Below are 21761 nucleotides of genomic sequence, written 5' to 3' on the forward strand. Positions count from 1 at the left end.
ACAGAGTCTTAACTCTAGAGAAGAAGCAGATGGTTGCCGGAGGGGAAGGGGGGGGATGGGTGACATAGGTGAGGGAGGTCAAGGAGCACCGGGTGAGGAGCACCGGGTGATGTACGGAAGAGCTGAACCACTACGCTGTACACCCGAAACTGATACAACACTGCGTGTTAACTATACTGGAATTAAAGTGAAAAACCCAAAAAGAAAAAAAAATGTCATGGCAAAAAGCCAAGCTGGGGGGGTGGGGGGGGACTGAGAGAACCTGTATTCTCTTCCCTAAAAATCCCTCCCTAATGTTACAAGGACAAGGCTTTAAATAAGGATGATTAATACGGGTCTCCAAAGAACAGACAAATTACTATGGAAATCTGGAGAAAGGAAGGAGGGGGAGGGAGGCATGTAATGGAGGACGGGGTGACAGCACCGCCAGCCCCTCAGAACTCAGAACTTTGGCTATTTCCTGGGGCCAATTATCCATTTAGGTGCACTTGTCTCTCCTCAAATTCTGATCTGGAAATGGCTATCTTCTAGGTCCCACCTCTTACCGGTGTGATCCAGGGGCACCTACCCTTGCCCAAGAGCCTGCCCCTGTGACGGGACATCCTCAAGGCCACAGGGCCCTGCTCTCCAAGGCATTAGGAAGAGCCGCCTTGGAACTGTGCCCTCAAACCACAGGAGTGTGGGATTGGCAGGGCCGCCTCGGGAGCCAGACTGGGGAAGCCTGCCCCCTCCAGCAGGCAGGGCTCCGGGCTTCCACCTTCAACAAGGACCCCTTTGCGTTTAACCACTTGAGGAGGGACAATTCCTCTGCTTTGAAACGGTCGGAAAAACACTATCCTAGGACATATCTTCATCTGGACGTTGGCACACACCGCAAAGGCTCCTTGATATCCAGACCCGAACTCTGGAAGGAGCCATGCCCCCTGCAGCTCTATGCCAGGGCTCATGGTAACGCCACCCAGGCTGTGGCAGAGACGCAGAGACAGAGATCTGCCACCCCCCTCATCTGTATTCGGACCTCACCCCCCTGCCACCACTGAGGATCGAGGAGAGAAGGCGAAGAGGCAGAGGGAGACGGTGGCTCCTGGTGGAAGCCAGATTCAGGAAAGGAGGACGAGGAACAGCCAGCGTGGGGAGCCGTGAGTTGTCTCGGAAAGGTGCTTAGATTCTTCTCAGGCTCCACTTCCAAGGCACGACGGGGTGGGCCGCCCCGGGTCTACCTCATCCCCTGCAAACCTCTAGGAGCTCATTCCTTGTCTGCCTGGAGCCCTTAACTGCATCGAGTCTGTGTGAAATACGTTGCTCTCTGCAGAAAGAAGTCATTTCATTGCAAATTGTTTGATTAATCAAATTAGCTGGTAAACTAGAGCAGTAGCTACTCCATGAAAACAGACCTTTACATTACAGAAAGACGAAATCCCTGGGGACTTCACATCCATGCAAAAACAATCCCACTCTGTGGAGTGCAGAGCTGGGACAGGAGCTGGGACTGGAGACAACTGTTCCTTAGCAATGCTAAATGAATTCTTTCCCCATTTTCGGCACTCTTGTCCTCCCGAACGGCTTTTGCTCAGTTTCCTGGATATTTAAAACTCCAGGCATTTGTCAAGGAAGCACTTGTGCGGTGCCACCAGGTAATTTAGCTAAGCACTGGCCTATCTCACAGAGCTTTGGACAATAATTGCTCTGACAAAGAATGATACTTCCCATCTCAGAGCAATTTATAAAGATTACACATCCAACCCCATACCAGGGGAACACTTCTCCTTTTTGTTAATCTTTCACAGAATAAATGATGGTATTAGAAGGTTAGAGAACAACCAGTAATTTATCTTGGGCTGCAATGATAAAAAAAAAAAAAAAAAAAAAAAAAAAGTGTCGTCATTTCAAGAAGAACTTGCTCAGTTTCATGCACTGTTTTATTAACCATTAACACAGACCACACGATTCAGGCTCAGATGAAAATAACAGCCTTGAAGCCCAGGTAACATTTTTTTTTAAAATCCTACTCTTAATTTATAAATCCCCTAAAGAAGAATAGAGCCCCCATTCTTCGTTCTGACCTAAGTCACCGACCTACTCCAAGCCAAAGCTATTTCTCCTGGCAGCACATGGTTAGGAGCTTCCACAGGGGAGCCTGCCTGTCTTCCACGGGGCCTTTTGAGCAAAGAGAAAGTAGACCATCTAAAGCTTGAAAAACTAAGGTAGCCAAAGAAGAGGGCTCCCCATCTTCATTTTTTAGATGGTGCTTGGTTTGCCATTTCAAGCCTTATCCCTTTAGTAACAGCACCCCTCGACCTCAACGCAGCGCCCTGCTCGCGTGCCAGTGCAACCAGCAAGTACCTGTAAGGCATGCCCGTCTCGGCTCTGGTGGTTTCCTGCAATGAAATCCCATGAGCACGTAAAAACTTCTCCAGATATTTCCGTTCTGCTGCTCCACTAGGCCTAACCGGCCAGCAGGCTGCCTGGGGTGGAGGCTTGGTCACGGCTAAGTGCCGTCTACATTTCAGGGCTGATTCGCTGGATTTAGGCAGACCCAGCTTGGGGCTGGGGATGTCCGCACAGGCAGGTTTATACAGATGCATGTTTCAAAACCTAAGGAAGCAGAGCGAATTTCATGGTACTGAGCCCTGAGACTGGCTGTATCTTGCTATGATTAATTTGGGTTATCTGGCTTGGCATGTCCCTAAAAGGGCTCAACTCATTTTCCTTAGATGCCCCTTCTTATTTTTGTGTGTGTGAGCAGACTCTTGAGTCCCTGGCAGAGATGCTGGTTACATGTCTCTGTTGGAGACTTTGTAAAAAAAAAAAAAAAAATGAAAGAAAGAAAAAGAAAAAAGAAAACACCCTGACAAAGTCCAATCACTTTTCTCCTCCCTGTAAAGTTCCCAAAGGCAAACTTCAACAACTATGTATTGGCCCTGGGGAAAAAATATGGGCAGTCTTTCCCATGTCTTTCTATTTAGGTAAAAGGAAATATTTTGGTGGGATATAAGCCAAATGTTCTGTTCTCATAAAGATCATAAGGCCCTGCAGATGATTCATGGGTATGTAATGAGACCTTTCTAAATTATCAAGTATTTCATAATCAAATAATTTATTATACTAGTGGCATGATTCATTTGGGCAGAAGGTCCGTTAACCTTTTTCTTTTCAAGATGTTGCTATCAAATGATAGGAAATATCAATAAGACAGGATGAGGACTGGGTGTTATTCTAAATGTTGGCAAATTGAACACCAATAAAAAATAAATTTATAAAAATAAAAAAATAAAAAGATGGTTATAAAAAGCAGAGGGCCTACACAAATATGCCCAACTGACTTTTGACAAAGGTATAAGAGCAATTCAGTAAGAGAAGGATAAGCTTTTCAACAAATGCTACTGGAACAATTGGACATTTATAAACAAGAACAAAAATAAATGAATCCTTCATTTAAACTTCATATTTATACAAAAAATCAAAATGTATCACATACTTAAATATCAAACTTTATTATAAACTTCCAGGACAAAATGTAGGAGAAAATCTTCAAGACCTGGGGGTAAGTGAAGAGTTCTTAGACCTGACATCCAAACAACAATCCACAAAAGGAAAAATTAGTAAATTGGATATTATCAACCTCCAAAACTTTTTCTCCATGAAAGATCCTGTAAAGAGGATAAAAAACTAATTATGGACTAGAAGGAAATATTTGCAAGCCACATATCCAACAAAGGGCTTATATCTGGAACATACAAAGAACTCCCAAAATGCGACAATAAAAACATAAATATTCAATTAGCTGGGGGACAAAAGATATTAACAGACATTTCATCAAAGAAAATATATAAATGGCAAATGAAACATGTTCAACATCATTAGCCATTAGGGAAATGCAAATTAAACCCGTGACTTATTACTACACACCTATCAGATTAGTAAATTTAAATGCCAGTAACACCACATGCTGGCAAGGATCCGGAGAAACTGGATCATGCACACATTGCTGGTGGGAATGTACATCGGAAAAGAGTGTGACAGTTTCTTATAAAAACCAAACCTACCAAACCTACCATACGACACAGCAATTGTACTCTTGAATATCTCCCCCAGAGAAATGGAATCTATGTTCACACCAAAAAACTATACACAGATGTTCACAACAGGTTTATTCATAACAGCCCAAAACTGGAAACAACCCACATTTTCTACAATCGGTGAATGATTAAACTGTGATATATCCAAACTACAGAAGACTATTCAGCAATAAAAAGGAATGAACTATTGATACAAGCAACGAGTTGAATGGATCTCAAGGAAATTATGCTGAGTGGAAAAAAGGCCAATTAAGCATGTAAAATAGGACTCACTTGCTCTCCTCCTCTCCCACCACATCACAAACACTCCTTCCCAGCTTCCCAATTTCTCTGTCAGGCTATCATTATTTATCTTGTTTTCTAATGGTTTAATATATGTCTTATCTTGCCAACTTTTCAGTAAAGCCTTTAAGAGTAAAAAAGAAAGTCATCCTACTATATGATTTCATTTGTATCATGTCTTGGCAGAATTATAGAGATAAATTATACAGATATATAGCATTATATAGATATAACCAATTAGTGCTTGCCAGGGCTTAGAGAAGAGGAAAGAGAGGGAGGTGACTCTGTCCATAAAAAGGTAGATGAGGGATTCTTTTTTTTTTCTTTAAGATTTTATTTATTTATTCATGAGAGACACAGAGAGAGAGGCAGAGGGAGAAGCAGGCTCCGAGGAGCCCGATGTGGGACTCAATCCCGGGACCTTGGGATCATGACCTGAGCCAAAGGCAGATGCTCAACCACTGAGCCCCCCAGGTGCCCCTAGATGAGGGATTCCTGTGCTGGAACTGTCATGTGTCTTGATGATGGTCGTGGCCACACCTCTCTACACGTGTGATAAAATGGCATAGAACTAAGACATACTCACACACAAATGAGCGCAAGCAAAATCAATGAAATTGGAGTAAGGTCAGTGGCTTGCTAGTATCATCATCAATTTCTTAATTGTGGGAACCCTGGGTGGTGCAGCGGTTTAGCGCCTGCCTTTGGCCCGGGGCGCGATCCTGGAGACCTGGGATCAAATCCCACGTCGGGTTCCCAGTGCATGGAGCCTGCTTCTCCCTCTGCCTGTGTCTCTGCCTCTCTCTCTCTCTCTCTCTGTGTGACTATCATAAATAAATAAAAATTTTAAAAAAATTTTTTTTTAAATTTCTTAATTGTGATATTGAACTATAGTTATGCAAGATATCATTGGGAGTACCGGGCAAAGGGATTTATCTGTATGGTTCCTTACAACTGCATGTGATTCAATATTTATCTCAAAATAAAAAGGCAAAAAAAAAAAAAAAAAAAAGGCCAAATGTCCTCACTTTGTGGGGAGGGTCTCTCCACTTTGTGATTCCAGCTGTACCTCTCCTCCAACTATGACTCCTGGACACGAACGACTCATCCAATCCAACAGGCTTCCTACTCCCACCCCATCCACCACCATAGCTTTGGTCACATGACCTCCCTCCTCCCATGTCCTACAAAGGCCTTACTTCCTCTAGGAATTCTTCCCCGACCTCCTAGCCTCTGGTATCTGATCATTCCCTGAAATTCCTCTTGCAATTCACTCCTAAAGCACCCACTTGACACTTGTAAACTGCTTCCAAATATTTGCACAAACTTGATGATTTCTGCCATATTTTTTTAAAAGATTTTATTTATTTACTCATGAGAGACACAGAGCGAGAGAGAGAGAGGCAGAGACACAGGCAGAGGGAGAAGCAGGCTCCATGCAGGGAGTCCGACGCGGGACTCGATCCCGGAACTCCAGGATCATGACCCAGGACAAAGGCGGCACTAAACCCCTGAGCCACCCGGGCTGCCCTCTGCCATATTTTTATACCACCTTTACCATTATTTGTTTACTATTTGGAATTAACCTGATTTGTCTTTCTTTATTTTTTTTTAACCTAAATGAATATATTTAGTGTTGTGAGCTGAGTGTTTGTGTCCCTCCAAAATTCACATGTTGAAATCTAATCTCCAGAGTGATGGGAATAGGAGGTAAGGCCTTTGGGAGACAATGAGATCACGAGAGTAGAGCCCTCGTGAATGGGATTAGTGCCTTAAAAAAAAATTATTTATTTACTTAAGAGAGAGAGAGCTTGGGAAGGGCAGAGGAAGAGGAAGGAGTAGACGCCCCACTGCTGAGCAGGGAGCCCCAAGCGGGGCTCAGTCCCAGGACCCCAGGATCATGACCTGAGCCAAAGGCAGACACTTAACTGACTGAACCACGCAGGCACCCTGGGATTAGTGCCTTTATAAGAAGAGGCCCGAGAGTGAGCTAGCTCTCTTTCCTCCTTGTAAGGCCACAGCCAAAGATGTTTGTCTATAAACCAGGAGGAAGGTTCTTGCCAAAACCCAACTGTGCTGAGATCGCAATCTCTAGAACTGTGAAAAATAATGAAAATAAAAATAAATGTTTGTTGCTGAAACCACACAGTCTATAGTAATTTTCCATGTCAGCCCAAACTAAGAAATTTAGTAGGGAAACATTATAACTCTAGCATTATACACAGAAAAACTTTATCACTTGGAATAAAATAGAGTGTAAACTCTTGAAAATAAGTGTAATAAGAATGAAGAATATTATTAAATTGCTGCTGGACACTGTTGGTGTGCAAATGTTCTGAACCAGAGTCCTACCTCTTTTTGTTTTTTATTGAGGAAATTAAAAGGTATTAGGTGTTTGAAAATTTTTGGCAAAAACCTGAGACTTTCTTTCTTTTTTTTTTTAAGGTAATCAGAAGAATGGAAAGGAAATGGAAACAGGAATATATTATCTTTACAATGTGAATCAAAGTTATTTAATGCCCTACCTGTGTACCCACTAAAATCATCCCTTGTCCACTGGTGGTACTGGTACCTACTTTGAGAAACAGGCTCATAATATATTGTCCCAGGTACTAGGTACCTCTGACAGGTGCATATCGAACTCCTCACCTAAATTATAAGCTCTTTGAGGGGAGAGATGGACTATATCTGGTATAAGCTTGTAACCTCCATAAAAACTGGTGTGGTGTTTTGTACACAATCAACATTCCACAGGTATTAATGGTTTGCTTGCTTGGATTCCCAAAAGCTATCCTTTCAATCTTTCCATTTTCAACCGAGCATTCAAAGCTGAGTCTTGGGCATCCCGGGTGGCTCAGCAGTTTAGCACCGCCTTCAGCCCAGGGCGTGATCCTGGAGTCCTGGGATCGAATCCTGCGTGGGGCCTGCCTCTCCCTCTGCCTGTGTCTCTGCCTCTCTCTCTCTCTCTGTGTCTCTCATGGATAAATAATAAAACCTTAAAAAAAAAAAAAAAAAGCTGAGTCTCACGGGAGAAATAAGAGCTTCTAGAGAGAAGGTCAGAAAAGTCAGAAGAACAACAACACTAGGATAGAGTCGAGAAGAAACAGGCGTTTCCAAATAAAGTCAGACCTACTATTCTCCCACTTACGTGAGCCACTAGTTACATCTAACTCTGTGAGCCGTGGAGGTTCCCACCAAGGAAGCAGCAGAGGTGACCTGGAAAAGCAGTCACGGAAAATGAGACCTGAGCCCTCTTCAACATATCATTCTCTATTTCCGCCCTCTGAGGATGGAGCCAGGCCAGGGAGAGGAGAGAGGGATGAGCAAGCCACGATTAGTCGGAAACTGAAGTCTCTTTTCATGAAGTTCTAAAAGCAGCTCACTGTAATAAAAGGTCCCAGTTTGAAGGTGGGAGGTAGAGACTACATATATATATATTTTAGATTTTTTTTAAGTAATCTCTGCACCCAACATGGGGCCCAACCTTATAACCCCAAGATCAAGAGTCACATGCTCTACTGACTGAGCCAGCGAGGTGCCCCAAGTAGAAACTCCGAGTACAAGGATACCAGTGGCCCCGTTGACTGTCAATGCAAATTAAGGTCGGCTTTCTTTTTTTTTTTTTTTTTTAAGATTTATTTATTTATTTATTCATGATAGAAAGAGAGAGAGAGAGGCAGAGACACACACAGGCAGAGGGAGAAGCAGGCTCCATGCAGGAAGCCTGACGTGGGACTCAATCCCGGGACTCCAGGATGGCGCCCTGGGCCAAAGGCACACGCTAAACTGCTGAGCCACCCAGGGATCCCCTAAGGTCGGCTTTCAACTAAATGTCCAAGCCTATAAGAAATGCCCCTGAGCAGCAGGAGGGGCGGTAATGTCTGCTTTGCTCTCCTTCTGTGTCTCAAGAATCCGTTCAGAATCTTTAAGTATATGCAGTCTCCCCCTCCCGCCTGCCCCGGTGACAGGGCCACCCGAGGAGAGAGGGGTTTCTGGTCACCTTCTGCCAATGGGGTGCTGAGATTTAGAAAGTCACAAAGAGAGGTTCACGTAGGTCTGGGTGGCAAGCAGGCTTTACCCACACCTGCTCCGCCTTCATAGGTAACTGTGTGACCTTGGGCAGGCCTTGACCTCTCTGTCCCCTTAGTTTTCTATGGGCTCAGACTTAAGTTATCTCTAAGATTCTTCTAGGTCTGGTGTTCGGTGAGTTTTAAAAACTACTTGGGCTAGACATTCTGCAGAGGCGAGGACCCTTCCTGTTTGACTGGACAGGCTTGGATTCAATGAATTATTAGCTAGTTCTCTGAGACACCAGGCCCCGGGGATTGTCGCTATTATTCTTGGAATATACCGATCACATTTATAGCCTACTTTAAAATTTTTCTTGGCTAAAGAATGATCTGTGAAACACCACATCTTGGATTTATGGGCACATCACAATCACCTAAAAATTGTCTTGGCCTAAAACTGAGACCAGAGCTGGTAGGCCTAGGATTACAAGACTGTGTTTCCATGGCTGGAGTGAAGGAGTGCTGGCTCTGCCCAAATGGGTTCGGACAAGGGACACCAGGCTGCACATCAGAGCTGTTCATGGGCACTTCGGATCCTGCTCCTGCTCAGGTGTCTGCTCACTGGTGCTCCACAGGCGATGCTGTGACAGGCAAGCACTCACGCGACTGAGACGCCTGCCTTGTCTTACTGGGAGTCCTCAGAGGAGCCTCTCCTCTTGTCATTGCCATCTTCTCTCCACTTTCGCAGGAGCACCTGGGAGTCTAGGCGTGCGTAGTGAGGCTGCAGTTAAATATGTGTGTCACATCAACACAACACAATGAAGAAACCATCACCCTGCCCTTGAGTAGCTCCCAGTAGCAGGAGGAGAGAGACCAGTAAAGCTCACAAAGCAGTGCACCCTGAGCTACGGTGAGGGAGGAGACACCAAAACCCAGTCTTGGGTGGAGTAGAGGAAGCAACATCAGCAGTGAAGGAAAGGTGGGTCAGCGGTGAGAGTTCTTCCAGAAGTTTGCAATCAAGCAAGAAGCCTAATCTTCAGTGTCTCTCTGTTCATCATTCATTTGCCCTTTCCTAGAGCCAATCCCCTCACCTTGTTTTAGGCCATAGTTTCCTTGGAATGGAAAACAACAGTTCCAGTAGGATGGGGAAGGGAGCACATGTGACAGTGCAGGGATTACAGCAGGGGACAAATGGAAAGCCCCGTCAAACCAGCCTCAGCTCTGAAGGCACTGCCTCCCCTCCTCACTTACCTCTTTTCCTTATCCCTGCTGCTTGTATATTATGTTCTTTCGCATTATAACTTTAAACAACCCCTCCTTAATGTACGATCATCATATTGCAAATATACACAGAGGCGTATACCTGATAGCCTTGCTTTAGAAAAATGGAGCCTACTTGCAGGTGACCACATCTACAGGGCTCTTCCTTGGCCTGTGAAGAGCTTGTGAGCAGGACTGGCCCTTGGGATTTCACGGGCATCCTGCGTTTATCCCACCACACTGGTCCGCATCTACAACCAGAAAGTATCTTTGAGTAGAGTTTTGGCATTTGCAGCCAAAGCTCCCCTCGTCACTTTGGGCGGGAGTATCTTGTTTCTTCTGCAGGAGGTCCCAAAAGATGCCAAAATGTGGCCTTTGGTCTGAGTCTAATGCAAAGGAAATGGCCAATGGGACCCCAAATTACAAAAGTGTGCTCTGTGGCCAGAAATATCTTGAAAGATGGCTATTGGGGGGCACAGAATACCTTGGCAAAGAGTACGTGAGGAGGAAGGAGGGTGCAAGATGGGGCTTTGCTCCTCTATATAGGCTTTGCACTCTCTTTTTAAGTAATGTCAGCCCTGAAAGGTTTGAAATAGGATAGTATCGTGATCACAAGCTGTTGAGTCATGAACATTACAACACCTGTAATGTTTCCAGGATGCTATGAACATGTTCCTCCCCTATCCTGGTCTGCATTGGCCTGACTTAGAAGAACTTCCATGGAGCGGGGGTGGAATATAGTGGAAAGAACCTGGGTTATAAAATCCGAAAGACTCGGGTTGGAATCCTACCCCTACAGCACGCTAGTGGATTGACCACAGGCACCTTCTGAATCCCAGTTAGTTGCTCTGGAAAATACGCCTCGCCCTATTACCTCATAAGGTTGTGAAGATCCAAGAAAGCGTGGTGTTTGGTGTACCTGGCACAGAATAAACGGTTGTTATTATGATACCTGCCATGTTACCGCCCCCGCATGCTGCCGTGGATGCTGTCGTCCGCACAGATAGTGTCCCCTAGGGTTGACCGTGGGCAGAGCTCGACGTGGCTGACCTCGATAGATGGAGCCCGTGTTCAGGGGACTTCGGTGCTAGGGATCGCAGGGCTGCTGGATGATGGGATCGCTTTAAATACAACTTCCTCTTTTCTAAGGAGAAGTGAAGGATCGTTTGATAAAGGTGACTTGTTCTTCATCTGGTAAGAAATCCCTCCGTCACTCCTAAAGCGGTGACTCAGGAAGCAGATGTGAATGTTGCAAAGCCTCCCACACCTGCGTGGTCCCTGCTCCACGTGCTCTGCCGTGGGCTCACCCCCTTTCTGCCACACATTATCCTTTTGGGGTCTGGACCTTGTCAGAGACCAGGCCAGGAGCCTGGGACCCGGCTCTACAACTGCAGCCATAAAAGCAAGGCCTAAGAAGGTACAGGTCCCGTTTTGTGGTACGATGCCCCGCTGTGAGGTCACTGGGATCATCCCATCCGAACCAAGCTACCTCTCCATCATCCTCTCTGGGGGCACTTAACAAAAATCTAAAAAAAATCTAGGATTCTAACTAGAGCTCTAAGAAGTCTTAGAAATCAGCTGCTTCAAGTCTCTTGTTTTGCAAACAAGGAAAGAAACATCCACATAAATTGGGCAACATTTGGAATCAGTTATCGTAAGAACTGGAATGAAGCGCAAGTTTCCAGAAGCCTGGGTCTGGAGGTCGGACAGATGGGTTTAAATCTTTGCCCGACAATATGCTACTGTGTGATGTGACTGTCTCTGGAGTTTTTAGTCTCTTCTTCAGAAAAATGGGGAAAACAATACCACCCCTGCAGAGATAAGCAAGCTAAATCAGTTTATATATTTTAAATCCCTAACTAGACCACACTGCCTCTCGAAATGTCACTTCACCATGTAATAATTGTAAATGTTTAATGATTGACCAAAGTTTCAAGGCAATATAGTTGAAAAAGATGGTCCACCGAGAAGCTCTCAGAGTGTTTCTGCTGCAGAAGACAAATGAATAAGCTTCACTTTGCTTACTTTATTTGTGATAGAATGTTCTGTCTGCTGGGAAATTTATAAAACCTAGAGTACAACTGTCCCATCAACATTTTGAAAAATTGTGTACTGTGTGGTAGGTTTGCTTTCCTAAAATCCCTAAGGATTATTCCAACATAAACTTCAAGGCGAAGCAGTTTCAGCATTTTCCCAGATTCAAAGGCTCGTTCAAATCAAGTAACAAATGAATCTTTTAGAGGTCACCTTTCTAGCAATCCTGCTAGATAGAACACACCAAGAATAAACAAATAAGACATCACAAAGCCCATGTCCCAAACCTCCTGGGAGAATGTCTCAATTCATAAACCATTTACTCTTCCTTGGTCGTAATTCAAGCAAGACAGAGCTCCTTACCCCCCACTCCCCAGCAGAGGAAAGGTAGCAAATTGGATGAAAAAGCGATTAAAGGCAGGCAAACTGGCAGCAATGAGAAAAATTTACAGCCAGGTGAGGATACGGGAAAAGCAACAGAGGGGGGAAATACAGAAGACAAAACTTAAAAATAAAATGGCAAAATGAAGCCTCTAATTTTCAAGGCAGAGAGTTCTAGATTCCTTAATAGTCCCTGAGGACATTTTAACATAGCACACAAGCTGACATTTATTAAGATAAACTGGAGTTGTCAAGTTGTTTCTTCAGGTTGAAAAAGTTAAAATAAAGCCTTGACACTTAAATTAGAAAGTTTCAGATACCGGGAAAATCGCTCGAGTGAACATTTCCATTCTCTGACAATGTCAGATGAACAAGGCCTACCTGTGACTAACTTCCACGCGCAGAAACACTGTCTTGCCCGTTCTCCCAGACTTTTTTTTCCCCATCACTAGCAACTCGGTGGTTTAGCTGATTTCTAGCCTACGAACAGGTCAACTTTGTTCACGAGCTGCAGATCGCGCATCCCTTCCCACCTGCCTCCCCGCCGGCTCCTGGTCCCACGAGCTCCAGCACACCCTTGTAAAAGTCCTTGAAATGGTGCATTTGGGGTTTATTTTTTCCTGACATTTCTCTCCCTTGTCTCCTCACCTCCTGGCAGAACTAATCGCTCCTTTATTTCCGTAGCACTTCATTCCCACTCCTCAGATCACACCAATAAAACTGTATTGTCTTGTCTTCCGAGGACTCAAGATTATTCAGGTAAGGACCCCATCCTATGTACCCCCCAGATCCCTGGAATTGAACGTAATAGACAACCAAACCCCTTGAACGAATTTCTGTTTAATTTTCTAGTTTGACTATTGGAAATTCTTTCAATATTACATATGAGGTTATAAAAGAGTATCCTTGAATTCTGAATGTTGACTTTGTTGGAAATTCACTTAACTGAAAAGACTTTAAAAATACATTTCAACTTGGTACTTCTTTGCCATTTCTTTTGGATAAATGACCATCTGGAACCTAAAGTATTATAAACAGATTTAGGCATTTACTATTTTGTTCAACAAGCAACTGGTGTTTGGATAGTCACATTGTTCCAATTACTAAGCCTGGAGATAGAAAGAGCTGATCTTTCCTCATGCACCGCACTTACAGAATTGTTTATCCTGACTATCACCTCCTCTGTCCCAGAGGTAATGAAATAAGTCAACAGCCCTTGTGGACAGCTTGTTTCCTCCCTAATCATTGCCATAATCAAATTCAGTATGAAGATTAAGCTACAGAATACACTTTGGGCTCTGACTTTTTTTTTTTTAAGTGAACTTAAATGGGAGATATTTGTAAAAAAAAAAAAAAGTATCCTGAGTACAAACCCATATTCCCTTAGCCAATGTTTCCTCCAATTCCTCATCAACCCACACAAACACGGACATGCATCTTGTTCGAGGCTCTTGTCAAGCCAAGGAAGGAACGCCACAAGCCATAAATGATAAGCCATTTTATGTAATCATATTACATTCAAAAGCACGTGGTATCCTGCTGCTGGGAACAGAGGGCCTGGTTTGTCTGTCGTCAAGACTCCTGTGGGTGCCTCATAGAAAAGTAGGAGTGATAATTACACTGTTTGGATGAACGTCCTGTCACAGGAGCTCTTCTTGCAAACACACACCTGACCAGCTCTGAAATCACAGACCGAGTGAGCGAGCTCCCTGGGCTCCCGGCAGGTGCTCCTGGACTCAGGTTCCCATGCACCTGCTCCTGCCACCATCAACAGGTTTCCGAGGGGTGGCTGCCTTCTCCATAAAACAGCAAAGTAAGCTCCAAGGAGAGAAGCCCAAAGAGATGCACAGGCCGGGGGGCTCGGCCACGCTGAGGGTGAAGCACTGCCTTCCCCTGCCGGTTGCAGGCACCGACTGGGCCTCAGCACCTCCCCTGCGGCCCAGGGTCCCTTGCCTGCTTCTCCCTTGGGGGGCCACGTGGGGACTACATTTCCCAGCCTCCCTTGTGGTTCAGAAGGGTCACGTGACAGTCACTGCTGCCTACAGGTGGCACTTAAGAGGCCTGGCCCGCAGAGGAGCCTTCGCACGAGCCTCGCGCTCTTCTGTCCACGGAGTCGGTGTCAGTTCTCAGCCTCTGCCCAGCTTAGAAAACAAAAGTGAAGATGACAGAATGTCCATCAGCCTGGATCTCACTGGGCCACAACTTCCTACTCCTGACTGGACTCCCATGAGTAAGAAATAAACGCTCTTGGGTCACGTCCCTGAAGTTTCAGGACTTAGCGGCAAGGATGACCTTTAATAAAATCAATGGACTTTATTCAGCGAAGGGCATTGCCTCACAGCCTAACCATAATAAACGTTCCGGAGCTCTTCGGGATTGGGAGCCACAATCCGGTATCTGGTCTGGAGCCCGGTTTAATTTCCTGGTGGCTGAAAAAATATTTGGCAAGTTTCTGTCTGCAGTTGGGTTGCAATGTGTGCACCAGTGCACGCAAAACTCCCAATTTCTCTTGCCTTGGAATGGAGATTTTTCTCCCAAACAGGAAGACACACTTGATGACATTCCGTGTAGCTTGATAGGCTGTTGGGGGAAGGCAACATGGCTTGGATTGTCATCTCCAGACAGATGTGAGCACGTGCTTCTCAAAACTACACTGCATCCTCCTCCCACAAAGCCAAAGTGAGGGACACAGCAGTGAATTAGCATGTGCCATTTAGTGACAACCACAAGCTAAAATTGGAAAGGCCAAGGAAGCCGTTGCTGTCGAACGTCTACGTCCTCTCCCAGCTCCCGTGAGAGGGAGATGGCCAAGACTAGAGGATGCCACATGGGGGCTTCCAGAGCCTCTGTTCTTACAAAGCTCTTTTGATGGAAATAACTTCCAGGGAGAGAAGCCTGAATAAATGTTGAAATTCACAGTCCACTCTATCATGCAGCCCTTTGTTTTCCCTTTGAGTGACTTTTCCCCATCCAAGCTGCTCCTAGATATATGCAGGGCCAAACTCAAAGACCTCAAAAAGGGAGGGAAAGCTGAGATTCCCAGATCCTGCTGCATCAGGGATACTGTGATGGGAAGTGCAAGGTGAAATTCCTCAAGTGACATCTCGGTCACAATCTATAATCAATCCAAACCAGGGAAAGAGAGTGTTTTACAGGATTAAGAGGTGACATCTGCAGCCCAACCACTCAAGTTCAAGTACTGGCTGTATCACTTCCTTGCATCTGACCTAGGGCAGGATCTTTTGTCAGCCTGGGCTCTCTCCCATGAAGTAGAGCTAGCAAAAATAGCCACCTCACAAGACCATTGGTAGGGATTAAGATGAATAGTCTAAGGACAGTGTTCAGTAGATAATAAGGACTCAGTAAACACTTGCCAATACTAGGAGATAAGGCAGGTGTCCAGGTCCTTGTCAATGTACCCATTGAACCTTGGTCAGGGTCTGGGAAAGATGTACAGCTGTGTTTACCCCAATGTTTGCTGGAAAAGCAGATGAGAGGAAATCAATCTCTCAAGCCATGCCCTAGACTGAATTAGACCCAATGTGTCAGAAAGAAGATAATAAATAATACTATAGCAAATATAACATACCATTTTCACATGTATACTTTTATCTCATCTTTAACATCCTAGCAGATAATGCAGATGCTTTTATTTCCACCACATAGATGGAGAAATTAAAACTCAGGGGAGACGTGATTTGCTGAAATTCACACAACTGGCCCCACAACACGGCCAAAATTTAAGCCTGGGCCTCTCTGTCCTGGAGACAAGGAGCCAATCCACTGTGCTTGGAGAGGGGACATGTCAGACAGACATTTATTCTTGGTTAATCCGAAAGGATTTCACAGGAGAGCATAAATGAAAATCTTAGAAGAATGGAGTTCTACATGAAGCAAGGAGGAAAGCAGGATATCAAGATCATTCTCTTAGGGCTGGCGAATTTTCCCAGGCTAGGATGCTCACAGAAGGAATGCAGCCTGAAGAGGAGTGTGGGAGCAAAATAACAGATGAAGGCTAGTGGCCTTCAAAGGGGGGAATGGTAATAATAGCATTTGCTGCAGGACCCCCTCTGCGCTCACCCCTGTGCTGAAACTTTTATAGACATTCTCCCACTTAATCCTCCCAACTCTGTGAATGCGTAGTATTGTCATTCCCATTTACAAGAGAGGAGACTGAGGTCGAGGTCACTTAGGTAGTGTGTGGTGGAATCAGGATTCAGACCGAGACTGGCCTGACAGGGGAGCTTATATCAGCCTGCCCTGCAGGTTATATCAGCCTGCCCCTGAGGCTCACAGAGAAGGCAGGGTACACAATGTCTCTCATGTGCAATAAACTGCAGGACAAATATTAAAAAAAAAAAATAAGTGAAGCTATATAGTATAAAATTAAGCTGCATAAAATGAAATTAAGCTGTAAAAAATGAAATTAAGCTGTAGAACTAAGGCTAAATTTTCAAATCACACCATGATGTTACCCCAACCCATGAGAAGCAGAATCGTCAGTACATAGAGGAAGAACTAGAAGGGCTGACCTTAGGCAAGGAGGAGAACAGCAATGGCTCCAACAGGTAACCTGGAATACATGTGAGCATATCCAGCAAAGAGACCGTCCAGGGAAGATTTTATCTCCTTCATGAGAAAGGAAGGAAAAATAATCAATAATAGATAGCAAGGGAATAAGCAGAGCCATCCTTTTCCTCACTGAGGATCCATGGGGCTTTTGTATGAATTCATTGGGATGAATATGAGAAGCCCCAGATGGAAGATGTGATGTGTCATAGGCACTGGGTACATGTGAAGCACATGAAATAAATAGTCCTTTGTGTCCCACCTTCAAAGTCCTTGTCAGATCTGAGCTCCACCTCTACTCATGTTCAGTGAAAATTTTCCTTTACGTTGACTCGTCTATTTTAAAACCTAGCCTTGTCCTCTGCCATAATAGCCATGAGTTCATAGGTATGAGGTGTGACATATTTCTTCTCAATATTCATGGAAAAAAAAAAACACATCAGCACAGAAGATGGTATATATGAAAACACTTCATTAACAAGGGACATTACAAACTGAAAGTGTTTGTATGATTCTGTCTCTTTCTATTAAAAAAATGTTAGAGGCATCTGGGGGGCTCAGTGGTTGAACATCTGCTTGTGGCTCAGGTCGTGGTCCTGGGATGGAGTCCTGCATTGGGCTCCCTGCATGGAGCCTGCTTCTCCCTCTTCCTGTGTCTCTGCCTCTCTCTCTGTGTCTCTCATGAATAAATATATAAAGCGAAAGAAAGAAAAGAAAAGAAAAGAAAAGAAAAGAAAAGAAAAGAAAAGAAAAGAAAAGAAAAGAAAAGAAAAGAAAAAAAAGAAAAGAAAAAAGAAAAAAGAGAAGAAAGAAGAAAAGAGGAAAAGAAGAAAGGAAGGGAAGGGAAGGGAAGGGAAGGGAAGGGAAGGGAAGGGAAGGGAAGGGAAGGGAAGGGAAGGGAAGGGAAGGGAAGGGAAGGGAAGGGAAGGGAAGGGAAGGGAAGGGAAGGGAAGGGAAGGGAAGGGAAGGGAAGGGAAGGGAAGGGAAGGGAAGGGAAGGGAAGGGAAGGGAAGAAAATTTTAGCCGTGCATGGCTGGCCCAGTTGGTCGGGCATGCAATTCTTGATCTCAAGGTTGTGAGTTCGAGCCCCATGTCAGGTATAAAGATTACTTAAATATAAAATATTTTTTTAAAAAAGAAAACTGAGTGAAATAAGTCAATCAGAAAAGGACAAACATTATATGTTCTCATTCATTTGGGGAATATAAATAATAGTGAAAGGTAATATAAGGGAAGGGAGAAGAAATGGGTACGAAATATCAGAAAGGGAGATAGAACATAAAGACTCCTAACTCTGGGAAACGAACTAAGGGTGGTAGAAGGGGAGGAGGGCAGGGGGTGGGGGTGAATGGGTGACGGGCACGAGGAGGGAACTTGATGGGATGAGCACTGGATATTATTCTGTATGTTGGCAAATTGAACACCAATAAAAAATAAATTTAGTATAAAAAATAAAATTAAAAAATTTTAAAAAATAAAGTTCGTGTCAAATAATTCCAAATAAATAAATAAAAGAAAACTTTTAAAAATTAAACTTATCTAGCAATGGTCAATCAATCACTAAAATAATTCACTTTAAAATTTGGAGAATGTTCTGCTACAACTTCAGAACGAAGCATCAACATGTTTCCTTTTCCCTGCAGAGATAATACAACTGCACAATTTCTATGCAGGTCGTTGAGCAGGAAATCAAACTTTATCCCCAAATTCTGGATTGTGATATCATTAAATCATGTAGGCTCAGAGCTGAAAAGAGCCTGAGATGTCAACTTGTCTAGTCCTCTCGTATTACAGAGGAGACATTGAGTGCTGGAGAATTTTAAAACCGTACTATGGTCACAAGGCAAAATGGGATTCAAACCAGAGGTGCGAGCCCCTCAGCCAGTGCCCCTGTCGTTCCATGAACCCGCCCCCAGGAATGGCAGAGGAACCAGAGCTGCTGTGCTGTCCTCAATCCACCGACATCCAGTTAGAAAAGAACCTTGTGGGCAGATTAGAAGACCAAGACATAGACATTGCCTTCAGGGTGTCCACAGTCCAGAATGACCTGGACACACATAAACATGACCCAACTAACAGGAATATAAAACTGAGAAACTGCCTGGGTTTTCCTAAGATGACCTGAAAGGTAGTCACAGGGATGCAGACTGAAGCAAGCCCCTATGTAGTTGGTTACTACTGTGGAGGTCGATGTGCCCGCCCAGGGGTGTCTACTTCCAGCTCACCACCCTGGGGGCACAGCAGCACAGGGCATTGGTGGCCTCCTGGCCCTAACATCAAAGGACATCAACCTCACCTTTAGAAACCATGACAATCCCACCCTTCCCCTAGGGCTGCTGCTAATTTTTTTAAAAATATTATTTATTTATTTATTTATTTATTTATTTATTTATTTATTTATTCATTCATTCATTCATTCATTCATTCATGAGAGAGACAGAGAGGCAGAGACACAGGCAGAGGGAGAAGCAGGCTCCATGCAGGGAGCCTGACATGGGACTCGATCCCAGGTCTCCAGGATCATGCCCTGGGCTGACGGTGGTGCTAAACCGCCGAGCCACCCAGGCTGCCAACTTCCTCTAATTAATCTAACGCCTGTCCTATTGAGGCGCACCCTCTCACTCATCCAGTCATTCAATAGTCTGAGATTTGCACCAACATACAAAGCAACAGAACAAAGAGCTTGGAAGCAATCTTTCTAGCTCATTGTCTGAAATCATAGTTCAGCCATACAAAAACATCTTCACGTTCTAACATCTCTGGAAAGTTCGATCTAGGTGACCACTCACATAAACATTCTAAGATTTATAACCTTAAAGAAAACATGTTGCTCGAAGAAATACATATCACCTTTTAGAAAAGAGTGTTTTCTTTAATAACAAAAGAATCTAATCAATGGTATTTTCTGAAAAAAAAAAAAAATACTGGTTTAAAAATTTAGTTATTCCTGAGACGCCTGGATGGCACAGTCAGTTACGTGTCTGACTCTCGGTTTCGGCTCAGGTCATGATCTCAGGGTTGTGAGATCGAGCCCTGCATTGGGCTGCACGCTCAGCAGGGAGTCTGCTTGAGGTTCTCTCTCCTCCTCTGCCCCTCCCCCATGCTCACTCTCTTGCTCTCAAATAATGTTTAAGATTTTTTAGTTATCCCATTATAGCTGATTTCCATCTCTCTCTGTTCCTGATACCATTAACTGATGCTGTCCACTATGTTCTAGGTCGGTAGAGGAGGAGGAAAGGGTAAAAGGGACCCAAAGCGATTGAGTGTCAGTATTTACCAGGTGTTTTACATAATTTCATGGAACCCTCACAACAGTCTCCTCAGCCAGGTATTCTTATACCCATGTGTGGAATCAGAGTTACTACACTCCAGGAAAGGGGGGCATCTCTAATAATAGGCCCAGTAATAATCTCATGATAAAAACAAGGGCATGGAGCATGTGTCAGCAACTCTGTTAAGGACTTTCATATAACAGCGCACCTACTATGTGCCAGACCCCATGTGCTTTCCTTATTTGAGTCATTTTACCCCCTCTGTAGCATTGGTATTCTCATTATCCACCTTGAACAGCTGAAGAAACTAAGTCACACAGGCAGTCAGTGGCAGAGCCAGTGATTGAACCTGGTTCCTAGACGATGGCTTTAACCCCCAAGCCAACTTCCTCTGTTAAGCGGGGGCCCTGCCCAGAGCCTCTGGTTGATAGGTGACCCTGCTGGAATGCAGCCGGCACACCACAGGACGCCAGAGGCGTGTTCTTCATCATCAGGCCATCAGCACTTCCCTTTGCCAAACCTAACACCTGCATTTAGTGCCCTTGACTCTCTCCTCTTCCTCTTTGAGGACCTGGCTTCATTACTTGCACTACACACTTTCTTTCTCCACTGGACTCTTCCCCTCTGCAAAAAAAAAAAAAAAAGAAAAAAAATTCTGCAGATTGGCTTTCTCCAGAAACTTCTCCCTGGACCTTGCTTCAGACTTCAACAATCATCCTCTCTTTTCTCCATTGCCTCTTCTTGAGAGCAGCCTACACACACTGCTTCTCCTCTATGCCTAAGCTCTGCCTGACTCTCAAGTCTCTGAAAATGGTCTCCGATCCTTCCATTCTCTTGGCCACACTCCCAGCGCCAGCCTGCAAGGATCTTTTGGGGACACTTGTGGGAATCTCATGAATAGAAGCAGCTCTCCATTTCCCTCTCATGCTTTCATACTTCTGTACCCTTGCTCGCACTCTTCCCTCCACATGAATCGCCTTCCCTAGCCCTGACCTCTTCTTGGTCAAGACCTGCTCACCTTCCAGGTCCAGATCTAAACACTTCAGCTGGAAGCACCCCCTCCTCCTTCCTCTGAGCTTTATGACTTTTTTTTTTTAAAAGATTTTACTTATTCATGAAAGATACAGAGTGGCAGAGACTCAGACAGAGGGAGAAGCAGGCTCCATGCAGGGAGCCTGACGCGGGACTCGATCCCGGGACTCCAGGATCATGCCCTGGACCAAAGGCAGATGCCCAACCACTGAGCCATCCAGGCGTCCCTTTATGACTTTTTTATAGCACTTTTTGTTTAAGTACAAGTCTTAGCTCCCCTAAACTGTACCCTGTATAGCCCAGGGGAGAGAGTCCTGTGAGGGTAAGAATCCTGTGAGGACCAGTAGTCCTAATTCATCTTTGTGTCAGCCACGGGGCCTTGCACAAAGAGGATGCTCCATCAGTGGTTGTTGAATGTTCATTCACTGATCTCAGGCTTGATTCCTAACTCCAGATCTCACTGCACAAACTCAAGTCAAGAGGTTGCTTAGCTCACGGATCACCTGCTGCCCTGTTGGCAGGAACTGAATCCACCAAAGCTCATAGAACCACATTTGATCCTCTAGAAGTGGGCCGAAGGAAATGATTTCTAGGAAGTCAAGGAGTTTTGACAGCAGAAAGAGGAAACATTAGAAATGTGGCTCAGTGTAACTCTCTGCTTAAGAAGAAACATTTATGAAGCTGGTAGATATCACTATTAAAATGCTCTAGCTAAATGTTCATTCGTGTGTTGACTTGCCCCACTAAATGTTCCCAGTCATTTCAATTTAATAGGTTCAGTCAGCTATGGTTTGGAATGTTAATATTGTATTAAAAAGTATTTAAAAGCTCTTTGTATTCTA

At 44.5% G+C, this 21761-nt stretch overlaps 1 protein-coding gene across 2 annotated transcripts in view; it reads right to left on the reverse strand.

Annotated features, from left to right (window-relative positions):
• Window positions 1-21761, reverse strand: part of KCNAB1 (potassium voltage-gated channel subfamily A regulatory beta subunit 1) — a 359776-nt gene that overhangs the window by 333568 nt on the left and 4447 nt on the right. Inside the window, exon 1 of one of the 2 annotated variants that reach the window (XM_077864605.1) lies at window positions 2344-2656. The exons of the other annotated variant lie outside the window; for it this stretch is intronic. Coding sequence (XP_077720731.1) covers window positions 2344-2585 — 242 coding nt within the window. The 5' untranslated portion in view covers window positions 2586-2656. Of the gene's footprint in view, window positions 1-2343; window positions 2657-21761 lie in introns of those variants that run through there. 2 annotated transcript variants of the gene reach the window in all.

Source organism: Canis aureus, chromosome 22 (genome assembly GCF_053574225.1).
Source record: "Canis aureus isolate CA01 chromosome 22, VMU_Caureus_v.1.0, whole genome shotgun sequence".
NCBI lineage: Eukaryota > Metazoa > Chordata > Mammalia > Carnivora > Canidae > Canis > Canis aureus.